The following is a 14,711-nucleotide window of genomic DNA, read 5'->3' as shown; positions in this document are numbered from 1 at the left end:
GTATATACTTGTAAAATATGATGATAGGATTATCCCCATTTTTACGATGACGTGCATATCCCTAGTCTTTATTTGATTTTCACTAAACTCAGAACAAAGTTCATCGGCAAACATGCTGCTTGTTAATGGATTAAAAAAAAAAAGTGGAGCTTCCAGTTGTGTTAAATAAACAATTGTAAATTGTAAAATAACTAAATAAATAGAAACTAGATAAAAATCCAACTGGAATGATTTTGATTTTAAGGATGTGTTACTACCCGTGTTAGTGAGGCTTTCAATGACCTGCCAGTAAATTATGGTGCACGATGATATGAATAAAATTGTACAACATGCATAAGAATAAGTCTGTAATTCTGCAGATAAATATGAGCCCTAAGGTGAGATGTGCACATCAGGTCCAACCAACATCTGTGTAAAGTGCACAAAACCGCTGGCTAGTGGTCAGAATAACCACGGCAGATGATCCAGAAAGCCCTCCCGACACATCATCCATGGGGAAGTTACTAACTAGACGACAAAAAGCTCAACTGTTGAAAGAACATTTATTGTACTAATCCAAGTTATCCTATTTAAGCTGCATGTGATGCAAAGCAAATTGGAAACAAAGTTCGACTGAAATGCAGCAGTTAAATAAATAATAATAATTTAAAAAAAAAAACTCTAGGTAAGCCATCAATGATAGTCCAGATGACTAAACTGAGGAAAAAGGGTATGTACAGGGGATTAAAAAAAAAAATGGAAACGCTTCTATATAATTACTAGTCGTAGGGCCCCTGCTGAGCAAGCATGTCGACCTTAAGTGGCCACAGCAAAGGCAAATAAAGGGTCAGCTCCAGTAAAGGGTATATTTAGTCTGCCAATGGTGAGCTTTTTAAAAACAACACACCCTTTCACTGAGTCACATGGCTCTGGAGGATCTGAAAAACTTCCCTATAAACATAAAGGCGAGTGAAGTTAGCTAACTAGAAGATTACTGTGTGGTGTTCCCCGTCAAAGCACTGAATGCGGCTCTGTAGTCCAGTATAAAAACATAATCACGGGCTCTCTCTCTTTTAATTAAAAGGAGCAAAAAAAAAGTGGGGAAATTTTACTACCAACATCTGCCGAGACAGGTTCAGGAAATACCCTAGGAGAAGAAACTTCTCAAATATGAAAATTGTTTTTCTGTAATTTAATGCCACACACAAAGGTCTTCAGACATCAGTTTAAAGCATTCCCTGAAGACGGCTAGGTTTAACCAATTTCTACAACCTTAAAAACACCAATACAGTCATCAATACATGTATAAGAATACTAATAAAAAAAATAAAAAAAAAACCCGCAATACAAAGTCACAGAACCATGCATTGTTGATTTAACTGAAGCTCTGATGCGACACATATTTGGGTTTGGGGAAGCCAGAAAAAGCCCGGGGATACAGGGAAGTCACCACTCTAAAAAGTCATGCCTCCTTTTCCTTATGGCCGCTGCTGCTGGCCTTGAAGCGTATAATGTTGGACTATTTTCAGAAGCTGCAAGAGCCCAGCTGAAGGTCTTGTGGTCTCAAACTGTGCAATGGTAGCCACAGTAAATGGCATCTGCAGGTGACTTCATCTTCCACAAAAGCAGCACATAGTGTCTTGCAAAAGTGTTCGTATCTTGTGAACTTCCACATTTTTGTAATATTACTCAATGCAACATCTGCAAGTCTGTTGGTGAATGTGTCTGCAGAAAAAAATTCACATCGAGAGACCGACATTTTGCCCAGTGTTCTTTGCAAAATAACTAGAACTTAATCGGATTAGATAGATAGCATCTGAACATCAATTTAAGTCTTTCTTCAGATTTTGGTCTGATCTTTGAACAGGCCATTTTAACACAGCTGTCCTTTGTTTTAAACTCATTGTAGCTCTAAGCTGTATATTAGGGGTTGCTCTACTGCTTGGGTATGAACCTCCACTGCACTCTCAAGGCAATCTTGGAAGTAAACCTGTTTAGAAACAGTAAAATATATGTGTTTCACTCCATACATGTTTCTATCAGCATCCCAGTGACTGCTGAAGAAACAATCGCCAGCGTGATGCTGCCACCTCCATCTTTCAAGGTGGGGACCAGTTGGGGTGTTTTATGTGCAATGTTAGTTTTCTGCCACATACATGGATTTATGTAGGGCTCAAAAAAAGGAAATTTAGGGTTTGATGTGATCCCAACTTGGCTTATGGTTCTTGCAACATGGTTTGACACCTTTCCCATAAAGGCCTGTTTTGTGGAGTGCACGACTAACAACTGAGCTGTCAACAGGTCCTTCCCAGCCATGGAGCTCTGGAGCTCTGCAGTTGTGTCATACTGCACCATTTACAAATAATGAGTATCTGAATTAAATAGAATACATAGGAGTTTATTTAGGGGTATCAGATTAAAGGAAGTTGAATACAAATGCCACCTCCCCTAAATCTAAACACTGCGTATTTTTCTGAATAGTTTTCCTTCCACTGCACAATGACACAGTAATTTGTGATGATCTGGGTTTAAATTAAGTATCACGTGTTAAACAACATGTTTTTTTAAGAACAATGCTGTTTTTTTTTTTTTTTTTTTTTTGCTTAGTGAATAAACATTAATAAAACTGGTCTTTGTATGACAGTCACAAGGTTTTCCCACCAGTCCAGGAGCCTTTAATGAATCTGTAACCATTCCTTCAGGCCTGCTATATTTTTCCTTCCCTTTCTGCCTTTCAAAAGGACTCCTTTCTCCCCTCCAGGCACTGATTTCATGGTAGTAATTTTGGCCGGCAAAGACACAAACCTCCTTTAGTGAGCTGTGTGAAAACTCGCCCCATCACCCACTGGCTGCCTCAACACTAACAGCGTGTTCTCCTGAACCTGGCAATCAAGCACACAACACACTCATTTCCCCGTTTCTTTCTTTCACACCACAGAGGGAGGAAAAAAAATGCAAAGCCTAAAACTTTAAACACCTATCATTGCAGTTTCTCGTGATCTGGACAACAGATTTGGGTCAAGCATTCTTTTCCTGCACAACACAGTGAGTACAGTTTACTGTTGCAAAGAGAGATTAACAATTCATTCCTTAAAAGCCGGGTCATTCATTTCCCGGGGAAGTAGAGGAAATCTCAACTTTTAGCTAACTAATAAACTTAGGCCAATATAATCCTAAATTATGCAACATCAAGGAAAGAAAAGTAAAAGTTAAATGGGAAAATGTGTGAACATTTCACTTGTACTAATCCGTCTTTTATTAACTTCATACTATATACAAGAAAACTGACCGTTATTGGGGCAATTTGCAGAAGCCGCATAATTATAAACTGCTATCTTGGTTGAATAAGGAGTAGGAACGAAGTTTGTAGGAATAAATTTCTCTTTCCCTTGAAACAAAGAATCCAGACTACATGTGCTTTCTTTCATGAATTCACTTGTTAATTCAGCTTGTAACAGTTTTCCATGTGATTGATTCTTTTTGAGGACAAAAATTACATTTTGTTCTTCTCCTGCTTCATAAATTTAGCTCTCCTGCCATCGCTCCACAGATTTCCTTACACAGCTCAGTTTTATCATTTTCCGTCTTCAGTCATGTATGTTGGTGCTGCTTCTTGACATTCTCCAACTACATCAGAGGAGGATGGTTCTTTCTGGAGCAGCTGCAGATCCAGATGGATGGATCCAAGACTCCTGAGGGCCTGTAGGGACCTGATAAACAGAACCTTAGCCTCATCCAGGAAAAGGGCCTATTTCTGTGGGAGACATCCTGCCTGGTTCCAGTACCTAGCCCATCCATCCATCCTGAACAACTAAAAGCTTTTGCTCCAACACTCACACATCATGAAAGTCCTGGAGAGACTTCTATTGGCCCACCTGAGTAAGGCCAAAACACGTAGGAGAACGTAGCCGGACAGACCGGCTTCTGGTTTTCCTCCAACTAAGGTAGACCCTCTATCCTAGCCAGAGCTACGCAGCATATTGATGACAAATGCATGAGTTAGACATGAAGAGAGATGCTCTGTCAAAATAAAGCGTGTCCGCTATGGGGAAAATACAATAAAATCTCCAAAGCGCAAGGTAAACCGAACGCAATTACCGGCCAGATTCGTTCCCATATAGGTCCGTCCTGGAAAACACAGCTCAACAAATAAGCATTAAAACGTTTCAATAAAACTGTGTACTTAACCATGGTAGGAGCTCAGAAGTACAGCAAACAGATTAAAAAAATTAAAAAGCGAACTTCTTTGGAGTTTGTTTTGAGCAGCTACTGCAGCTTTACGTTTACTTCCTGGCTTGATTATGCAGGCGCAAATTACATAATCTGCTGTACATACTCCATCTCGTGAGTCGGGTGGTCCATAGAGGGAGCCTCTACAGTGCCGGTAGGTAAGGAAAAAAATCTGTACGGATCTAAACATCGGGTTGGACGGATCGTTTGGTGTGATGTGTTTCAGCCTGAAGCCAACAAGCGTCTACCAGGATCCCTACAATTAGTCTACCAGCATAGAGCTGGATAAGAGGAGATTGAGGACTGGACAAAGCAGACAGCACTGTGTTATGTGATTTCTTCAGTACATTTAGCACAATTCAGCTTCTATTGCTTTGCCAGGAACTCGGGTAAACACAAGTGGAGACTCAACAATCCCCTGGATCAACAACTATCTAACAAGCAGACCCTAATTTGAGAGACTGGAGGGTTGTGTCTAACCGGGTGGTCAGCAGCACAGGAGCACCACAGCGTACAGTCCTCTCACCGTCCTTCTCAATCTGTACAACTCAGACTTTCAGTACTGTCAGCTGCAGATATACTCTGCAGTTCCCGGGCGAATCACAGATTGTCCATTTTGTGGCATGTTGTCCAGACAATCATCTTGTGAAGAAAACGAAAAGGAGATGATTGACAAATTCAAGTTTCTCATGAAACCAAGTTTTCAGCTAGACAACAGACTGGACTGGAGACGCACCAGTGAAGTCATTTACAAGGAAAGACAGAGCAGATTGCATCTCTTGAGAAACCGCAAGTCCTTCAGTGTCTGCAGCAAGATGTTGCCAATCTTCTACAAGTCCCTTTTGGAGAGTCCAATCTCTCTTTTGTAGTCATCTGCTGGGGGAGCAGAATCAGAGCCAGTGACTTTTTTTAAGCTGAACATAAATAAAAAAAACTGGTTCCGTTCCTGGGGACTGCTCTGGAGCCTCTAGAGTTCATTTTGTAAAGAAAGAGGTTTCATTAAGGGAAAACAGTCAACCCTGAGCATCCTCTTCACATCACGGATACCCAACAACAGTGCCTCTTCAGTCAGAGGCTTCTTCAGATCTGCTGCAACACAGACTGTAGGAAAGGATCCTTCCTGCCCAAAGTTACAACCATCTATAACGAGTCTCTTAAGAAATGTGCATAATCTAAGCTCCTATAGCAACTTATTTTTATCTGTGAAGTTATCAAAGTGACATTGAATTGACCTGATTGCAGAAAATTTAAAAACAGGAATAAATGTTGATAGCAAACCTGGCATTGGTAAATACCAATGAATATCTAAATCAATACTAAATATCAGCATCAATGTGGTACTATTGATGTCTTGACAACCCTGCTGAAGAGTAACAAAACAACATTTCAAAGTGCTTTAAAATACAGAACCAAGTACAGCCTCATAAATGTGAGGCAGCCCTTACTGACACTGAAGAAAACTCTTTTAAAGACTCTTAAATGATTGACTGCGCTTTAAACGCTAACCCAAGTGCAGACCGACGTCTTTGAATGGAGCATGCCTCCTGTTACACCTTTAATTGTTCCAAGAGAGAAGAACTTCCATCAGGTGTTTAAAAATCGCCTTTCATGATCAAATGTGCCTGAGCGACATCCTGGATCAATTGTTTAACACAATGAAATGACAACTGCTTTCTACCTCCTGCTGAAACTGCTTCCCTGTTTCTTTGAAAACAAAACCACACCTATGGCGCCATATGTTTGCGACATAGGTTCAATGGTTTTGTTCTAATTTAGATTTAGGTTTGTCTTGTGTCTAACGATTGGGTTACTTAACGTAAAGTTATCATGATGATGAATAAAGTCGTACTTAGATAGGATTTTAATACAGTTACTTCATAATATGCCCTTATGATTAAGCCTACATAGTAAATAGCTTAAAGGTTGTTCGTTACAGAATCAACACATTTATTTTTCTTCCTGCAGCCGTATGCATAGTACTTTGGCATTTGGAGAAAAGCTTTAGCGCTCTAGAGTTACAGTTGCTAGGCTATGACTGAATAATTGCTGTTTAGAGCAGCCGCTCAGCAAAGTAAAAGCAAAGCCAAAGAGCAAAGTTTGCTGTCCAAAACCCCAGCGCGAGGCAGCCATGCATGCCTTTCATTAAAAACACCATCAGGTACACAGTAGTTTTGTTCCCTTTCGAGCAAATAAACAAATTTAAAAAAAACAGGTTAAAGAGGAGAAAATGCCAAAAGCAAAGAGTGAGTAGGTTTGAGAACGATTGGTGAAAAAAAAAAAACAACAAAAAAAACAACACTTGCAAAAATCAAATCCCAACTGGGCCGCCCAGGTGTGGTCATGCAGGAAAGGGTGAGGATAAAAGAAAACAAGCAAAACCCCAAGACAGGTACAGGTGCGGGGGTTGGATAAGCATGCAACACTCGTTTTGAAGCTTGCAGGCTTCCAAGCAGCTCAGTGTCGGTCTGCACAGCACACAGGGACTGAGGGGAGGAGGAGGGAGAGGAGTAGAGTTTCTGACCTGTGGCTCCTAAAAGATGCGACGCTCTTCCTCTGGAGAGAATTATAATATCCTCAGGCTAGGGAAGGGGCGAGAAGACACAGATCAGACAAGACAGTTATACGATGTGTCACTGTGCACGTGGCTAGAAGAGGAAGAAGGTTAGGTGTGTGTGGTTAGACTGTCAGGACATGGTTAAAACAGATGAACACACGTTAAAACACCAAAAAATGGCTTATAGAACTTCAGACCTGAAAGGATATGCCAAATTTAGGTATCCAAACATGAACACAATTGAAGAAAAAAAACTATAAAAAAAAAAAACTTGTTTTTCCAGAGTTTTTTTTAGTAATGATAAAATAGGAAGCAGTGAATTTGACAGAGGAACTTAATCTCTGTGAAACACATTGTCTGCTTGACTTCTGCCTGATATGAAAGACTTGCTATTTGCTGAAGATAGTCTGACTTGACTTTCAGATCAGCTGCAACAAGTCAAAAGTTTCATTATGGTTTCAGATGATGTTCTAATAAAAAAAATGGTTGTCAGTGAGTGCTTATTGAAGATATGCAAATCATTCTCTAAAAAAAGAAAACCAACCTCCAAAACCCATTTTAAAGAGGCGTTGTTTGCACTGTCACCAGCTGGGAGTATGGTACTCACTCCAAACAGCTAAAGGCGGTTTGGAGTGGGACTGAAAGTGGATTAGTTTTTAAAACTGCCTTCACATAACCAGCTTTGGAATATAGATGGTGAAAATCTAATTCAAAGCTGACTCTATACTGATCAATTGCTCAAATTCCTTTTCTCTAAACTGAGGTCAATCAGACAACTTGGTAAGATACTGACTACTTATACCTACACAACACCCCTACCCTACCACGCAAGTTATGAATCATCTCTTTACTCTGATAGTTTGTCTTCACTCTCATTTTTGATCTTCCTTAACAAGAATAAAAATAAGATGTCAGGCTGGATTACTATCCAACAAACAGGTGCTCGAGGAGCAAAAACACATTGCACCCATCACCTATTAAATTAAAACACCATGCTGTTCTTCATAAAGATGTTGACATTATGTTGGCCACTGAAAAGCTAGCTACGTTTAGTTAGGCAATAGAAAAAGTTGCTTACTGTTGGTAAAAGTTTTAATTTTCACACAAAATATCCTAATTTGGAAACTTAAAATAAAATCTTACTCAATTGAATAATGCTTTTGGATTTAATGTAAAAGAAATAATACAAATACATGTACTTCCTGTATCTGAAAAAAAAAAAGTTTTAAAATAAATTTGGAATTTGGACTTTTATGCATTTCCCTTTTTGCTTTGGACACAATTTTCTTTAATCACGTCTCAAATAACGACTCCCTCTCCACACACTGAATATCTCACATATCAGTCAGACATGTTCCCAGATGATGCTCTAATGTGGATTTCTAAAGTATCTTTCAAAATGTTGTGCACCAGCATTAAAATTTAAAGGATTAAATGCACCTAGAGGGATTTGTAGTCAGCTGAAAAAGTCCAAGGCTTGTGTGCATGAAAACAAGATTTGTTATACCCTCAGAAACCCCCTTGCTATTGTGGCAGATGGTAAGGCATTTATTCACAACAGTTTTTAGCATCTGTTTAGACTGCAACACTGACCAAAAGGAAAACTCCCTACACCAAAGCTGAATACATTTTCCCTGCATAACAGCTTTTATTCACACAGTCCTCCATGAAATAGGAATGTCTGACCAAAAACAAGGATTTTTTCAGGCAGACAATCTATTCTTTATCAATATGTAGTAAGATCTCAGATATTGTAATGACTTACAAGATTATTCAAACCCAACCAAAGTAAAATGTCACATGAATGGACATTTTCCACAAAACTGAATTCAGGTCAGCTAAATCAACCCAAATATGCAGATTCATTGGTATTAACCAGCTTTCCTGCTGTGTTGCATAAAAGAATAATCAGATTATGTTAAGCAGTGATAAACATAAAAAACACCACCAACTAATATTTTTACAGATCCCATCTCTAAATACTTTGGATGTCCTCCTAGGTATAAAGATAATCAGAAACTGTTAAAAGTCTGAGCCTGCATGTGTAGAAGAGATTGGCTGATTACAGTAAAATACAGTTCATATGAAAAAGGCAACGCGTGCTGGACTGCTCGTCTGTATGCATGCAAGATCAACGTCAGGAAACTAGAATGATCTGTGCAGGTGGGCCATTTGGGGCTATAAAAGTCTAGAAAATGGATAACCGTGTAAAAATGTATCACTATTTTTGCAGCTGCTAAAAATTTCCGGACAGTGCTGCCAGCATTGATTTCAGAGTTGGATCTGGTAAAATGTTCTCCTTCAGAAAGTCAGGTTTGATAATCCAGCTGGAAACATCCATTTAAAACTTGAAATTTCTAATAATTAAACCAAATGTTCCCTTTAAGATTAGCTTTTTACTCTAATATTTTTTATAATGACCTTACAGAGATATGCACTTCATACCCACCACAGGGGAGTCCAGTATTAATCAGATTTTTCCAGACATTCAGGCTTCCCCATCCTACGTTCCCATAGTCATGCAAGCATCAGCAGAAACATCGTTACCAGCACAAATATACAATATATCCAATCTTTGAATCTGGACAGCATCTATGGAGCAGTAGGAGTAGCTGACAGATGGACAAGATTGATGAGGCCAAGGTCAAAGAGTGCATCCCCCTCGACATCTTCAGGAAGCACTTTGAACTGGATTTGCCTGGCTCCCACAAAACCGTTTGACAGCTGATCCAAAGTTTCTACAAAAACAGCCACGAATCCTAATGACACCACGCCTTCATATGTCTCAATTCAGAATGTGCTGTGTGTGGGGGGGCAACAAGTGTGGGTGCGAGACAAGGGGTGCCCCGCAAACCCCGACCTTGGTGACACGGCGGTCTGGAGAGGTGAGGGAGAGGAAATGGAGACGTCACTTTTCTATGGTTTTTAATTGATGGGTGGATTTGAATGACAGCCAAGAAAAGCAGGCCTTTTGAAAATGTCTGAAACCGGAACAACGTTAGCAATGGCTCCTCTTCAGAGAGCCACCCGATTGGGAGTGCTAACTAAACACTCCTTTACAATTCCTGATTTCAGTTATTTGAGGATCAGCAAAGTACTTTGAATTTGTCTTAGTTGAAATAGAGCTAAAAAGCTTTTTAGATCTGTAGACATTTTCTTCTTTTCTATAAAGAAAATAGGTTACCTTTAAGCTACAGCGTGAAACAACGTAGTTTAAAACTGGTATGATGAACTTCCTGAGTTCCCCCCCCCCCCCCATCACTATTTCATGCAGTTTTCCACCCATTCGAGATTTCAGCATCGGTCCGTGGTGGAATTTGCCGGATTTGAGAATGTTGCCCGTCTTTCAGGAAATTCACAGTTGACTTAAGGATCCAAAGTACCTAAGGCACAGACAAAAACTGCAGCTTTAGTAACGCTAGCTAGCAAACCAATGGAAAGTCAGCTTAGAATGTGAACTTCAACAGGATTTTGTCTTAGTTTTGAACAAGTCTTGTTTTAGAGCCACTCGTCTTACACTTAAATGGTGTTACGTTGCCCCTGCACCAATATGAATAATTATTCACACCCCATGACAAACTGATTACAGCTATGCTCTATAATATATATCCTCCCACTGCTGTGGCTGATGGGAGTGCACACAGTGGACCTTGACTGATACAGTATAGCAAAGCAGACATATTAAAACAGAGGCTGCTGGGAAGTGCTCTCATATCTCTATGACAGTTTGTTATTTTAGCCCGCACAGAGAAACACACACCCGGAGCAGCCTTCCTTGCTGTGGAACTATAAACATCCCAAGTCTCTGACAAGGCTGTCAGTAAACACCAGCACAGGTGGACGAGGGAAGCGAGACTCAAAGGACAGAAGAAGACAGAAAACAAACATGGCTTTGATATGAAGTCTCTCAGCACACAAAGAAAAGAAATAAGGAAACAAGCAGACAAGGAATTCTTCTTTGTGAAAAGACGGAAACTATACAACAAAACGTGATGGCATAATTTATGGGCTCTTACATGGCATTGTATTTCTTCCACCGTAACTTTAATTCTGCATTAACAAAGTTTCCCACTTGTAAAGAAAACGGTTCGGTCTTAGTTTGTTTTCTAATTAAATGCAATCATCCCAGGTTTAATTCTTGTTCTGTGAAATTTGTGAGATTCCTGTTAATCAAAATTTAGGATGAGTGGACACACGAGGCTGTTTCTTTAACAGGATTTTCCAAGGCTTGAATTTGAACAGAAGGAATCGTCATCTACAAGCACTGTGGAGCGAATCTGGGTTTAGAAACGCTCCTCATCGCAGAGCGTCCAGGCGCAACAGAAGGCCAAGCTTTAACATGTTTGTTTCCACTGATGCAGAGGAATATTCCCAGATGGACAAAAAATAACTGCTCCATGGAGAAGAAAAGTCTACGTTTCAATAGGGGAAAAATTCAAAAGCCAAACCACATTTGGCATGATTCAACATGAAGAATTTTATCACCGTGAAAAATAAATCCTGTCATGACTATAAGGTATGAAAGTCTGTTTTAATGGACCCCGTTTATTGTAGCGCTTGTGTATTAAGATGGTGTCCCATTTACAATATGGTGTCTTGTTTAAACTTTCCAACTTGGAATATTTAGCAGAATTCTAAATAACGCTTTCTTCGAATACACAGGAAAAAAAAACTTTAAATATATACATACCAAAAGTAATGCAAAAACATTATACAGAATACATCTGTTTCGTTTACTTCATTGATGCTTTCCTGTGAGAAATAAGACTTTTGTTTGGCCACAATCAGTTTGTTATTTTCCTGACCACCTGGGATGTTCCGATAATTATAAAGGTGAACTAATTAGACAAAAAGTCCAAACTCCTTGCCATGACAGTGACATTAAGGATTGTCAAGGTGAGTGAATCTTCAACAGTGCAAACAGAGAGTCTGCGTGGCATAGAATGAGATGAAGGGATGCCATTATGAGATCATTGGATCTTTCAGGGTTTCCCCCCCAAGAAAATGGACTAGTCCTGGTGGTAGGTGTCGCTGTGGGTTCTTGGTAGCCGTGTCATTGTAATGTGCGTAGAGCTAATAACAGCTAGTGTGTTAGCTCTTTAGACTGGGAGCTTTCCTGACCATTTTATGCTGCTCAACATCGATACATTTAAAATAAACAAATAACGCTTAGCCTAGCCTGCCAGGCTAGTGATACGCTGGGGGAAACCGTGATCTTTGTTGTGAAAGCTAAGTACCTGTATAAATTCCTGCAAATAGATGCTAATACAACTGAATTTTTTTAAATATGCCCCCTTCCCCCCAATTTAAAAAACAAAAAGAATCTCTGTTGTAGCCTTGCTTAACTGGAGATTGAATTGTATATGCAAAATAATCATAAATAAGTCTAGCATCATAACAGCTGTTGCTGGAGTATCATTTACTTAGTGCATTACATATTCCTGTGCCATTAATCCCCGAGCTGATATTCTAATTTATTAAATATGACTATCTAGCCCCGTCACAGTATTGTATATCATCAAAAGGTCAATTGGCTTCAATAACCCAATTAACCAAGGTAAAACACATTATACAGATTAATTACTCAAAGACTCATGTTTTAAAGCCTTTATTTCTGTTAATAATGATGATTAGGTTTTTTTTGTTTATATTGACAACACAACACTGCTTAAAAAGGTTATTTTCAATGGTACTTTTAAAAATCGGACAAAGGAGCCTCATTAGCACCCATATTATAATGTATTGAATATTGAATATGACTGTACTATTCCACTTGTTACAGGCGGGTCCACATGTTCGCTTGCAACTGGGAATACCAAACTGAATGTACATTTCTCGAGGAATGTCCACTGATATCACACAGAGTAAATGTTGGCTGATGACAGAGGGAGAAAGAAAGGAAGGCTGAGGGTCATGTGAGTGTGTGTTGAAGAGAAAATAAGTAGCAATCTTCTTCTGCCTTTGTACAAATCCTGAGTAGTCCCATGTTGAGGGGGGCTTTGTTCCCAGCCGCTGTCGGGGGGCCACGTCCTCCAACTTTTCCCCTCGCTTCTCTTTAGCATAACATTTATCAAACTCCTCACTGAAACAACCCTTCTACAACATGGACTACCATCTACCACACAATAAAACCCCCTCCCCAAGAGGCACCACCTTCTGGTTGCTTGGATACTTTTGATCCAGTGAGGAAACTTGTCAACGTTATCGCTTACTTAAAAAGCATCAATGATCCCGTCGTTACTATGCATTAAGCACAGATTAATTGCAACCACTCTTCTGCATGTTATCTGCAAATATCTTTTTCATTGTCGTGTTGCATCAGAGCAAATAAATACTTCCGAGCCTGAACATGTGACAAGAACAGTTGGAAGTTGCATAGCCTCTCTAATTTTCGGGAACAATCCTCCTCGGGGCAGATTTAGCATTATTCTGCTGAAAAAGGTGAAGGGTATTTTATGCTGGCATAATTGGATGCAGAGAAAGCACCCTGAGGCTCGTTTCATAGAAAGACCAGCTGAGTAAACCCAACCCCCCTCCTCTTCTTCTTCCGAACTCAAAGGGGTGAACAGGTGCATTAGCAATAAGTGGGAAGATGACGGACGTTGAGCAAGTGCGCTCAAACACCGAATGACATCTTCACTTACTTTCATACAGTAATAAAACTATATAAACCTTCTGCTAATATTGCAACAGTTATTTTGTTCAACTGGGAAAAAAAAAAAAAAAACAGGAGTCTTTATTTCGCCTGGATTCATCCCTTTCAGCTGACCGCCATGCACCACTTATTCCGCTTATTATGAAAGCTGACGTCAGATTTTTTTTCTTGCTTACTGCACTCCGATTCTTCTTGGTCTATAGGTCAAAGTCAGGAACATTGGACTGAGATACAAAGAGAAAGAGCTGACAAAGAAGACAAATAAAGAGAGATAGAGAGCAGAAAGAGATTTGATCCCATAGTGAAAGAGAAAGAGGGGGCCACAAAATGCAAAGAAGGTTTAGGAGGAAGAGCTAGGACGGATAAAGCTTTAAAACCCTGTAGCTGTGTTATTTTTGCAGGGAAATAAAGAGCAGCTAATCGCAGAAGCAGCAACATACCAACACAGGGAACAGGAATGCAAATTGGCCCTGATGCAAATGGCATATGTCTTCAGGGGCAACACAAGACTGTCTGTATATACCAGCCCCCCACCCACCACAACAACACACTTCTCTCTGTGCACTGCAAACCCCTGCTTCATATCCAACATGGGGCGACAAGGGGAAGCACAGACTGCATCCCCCTCTTGCTTCACACTCAAAACGAGCATCCTGTGCCCTTTGGAAGTAAAACTCGACAACGCTTCACAGAAGAGACAACTTACTTGTCGGTCATAGCGTCGGCTAACGAATACTGATTCATCAAAACTTCTTCACGTTCCTCCAGACGGTTAGAAATGGATGAATGAGAGACTCGGCGCCGATGTAGCAACCCAGATCTGTAAAAACAGACAAGAGTTTAGATTACGTTGTGAAATATTACATTCCATATGAGAAGATTAAACAATTTCTGAGCATCAAAGACAATCAAGACAGGAACATTGTATGGTACATTTAGCAAACCATATCAATTGCAAAATGTAAACCTCAGTTTTTTTTAGTAGGGATGTGCCATTTGGGATTTATTTTTCTCCGTTTTGAGCCATTTTAGAAAAGACGCTGAGTCACAATCTGATCAAGGCATCTATATACAGAAAAAAAAACCTTTCAGGAACTAAGTTAGGTTATAAGTTTTCATTCTCAGAGACCAACAAGATAACGTTTGGAAAAAAAAAAAGACGTTTCCCAGTTTCTCTGCAGAACGTAGCTCTTTTTAGCATTTTCAGTATCAGTGAGGTGTTTAAAATTCAAATCAGAGGAAGAATGAAAGGCTTTTTAGCTGCAGTAGGCAGTTTTGAGTAAATAGTGAAAA

The 14,711-nt window shown here is 39.7% G+C and overlaps 1 protein-coding gene across 3 annotated transcripts in view; it reads right to left on the bottom strand.

Moving 5' to 3' along the window:
* Positions 1–14,711, bottom strand: part of LOC118563936 (semaphorin-4D-like) — a 46,328-nt gene that overhangs the window by 20,639 nt on the left and 10,978 nt on the right. For 2 of the 3 annotated variants that reach the window (XM_036140247.1, XM_036140248.1), the window contains exon 2: positions 14,125–14,238. In XM_036140247.1, coding sequence (XP_035996140.1) covers positions 14,125–14,162 — 38 coding nt within the window. In that variant the 5' untranslated portion in view covers positions 14,163–14,238. Of the gene's footprint in view, positions 1–6,730; positions 6,789–14,124; positions 14,239–14,711 lie in introns of all 3 variants that reach the window. The other variant, XM_036140249.1, reaches the window with a different exon arrangement.

The sequence above is a fragment of the Fundulus heteroclitus genome, chromosome 8, assembly GCF_011125445.2.
Source record: "Fundulus heteroclitus isolate FHET01 chromosome 8, MU-UCD_Fhet_4.1, whole genome shotgun sequence".
Taxonomy (NCBI): Eukaryota; Metazoa; Chordata; class Actinopteri; order Cyprinodontiformes; family Fundulidae; genus Fundulus; species Fundulus heteroclitus.
The sequence above is the reverse complement of the archived record's forward strand: the minus strand, read 5'-3'. Positions and strand labels throughout refer to the sequence as shown.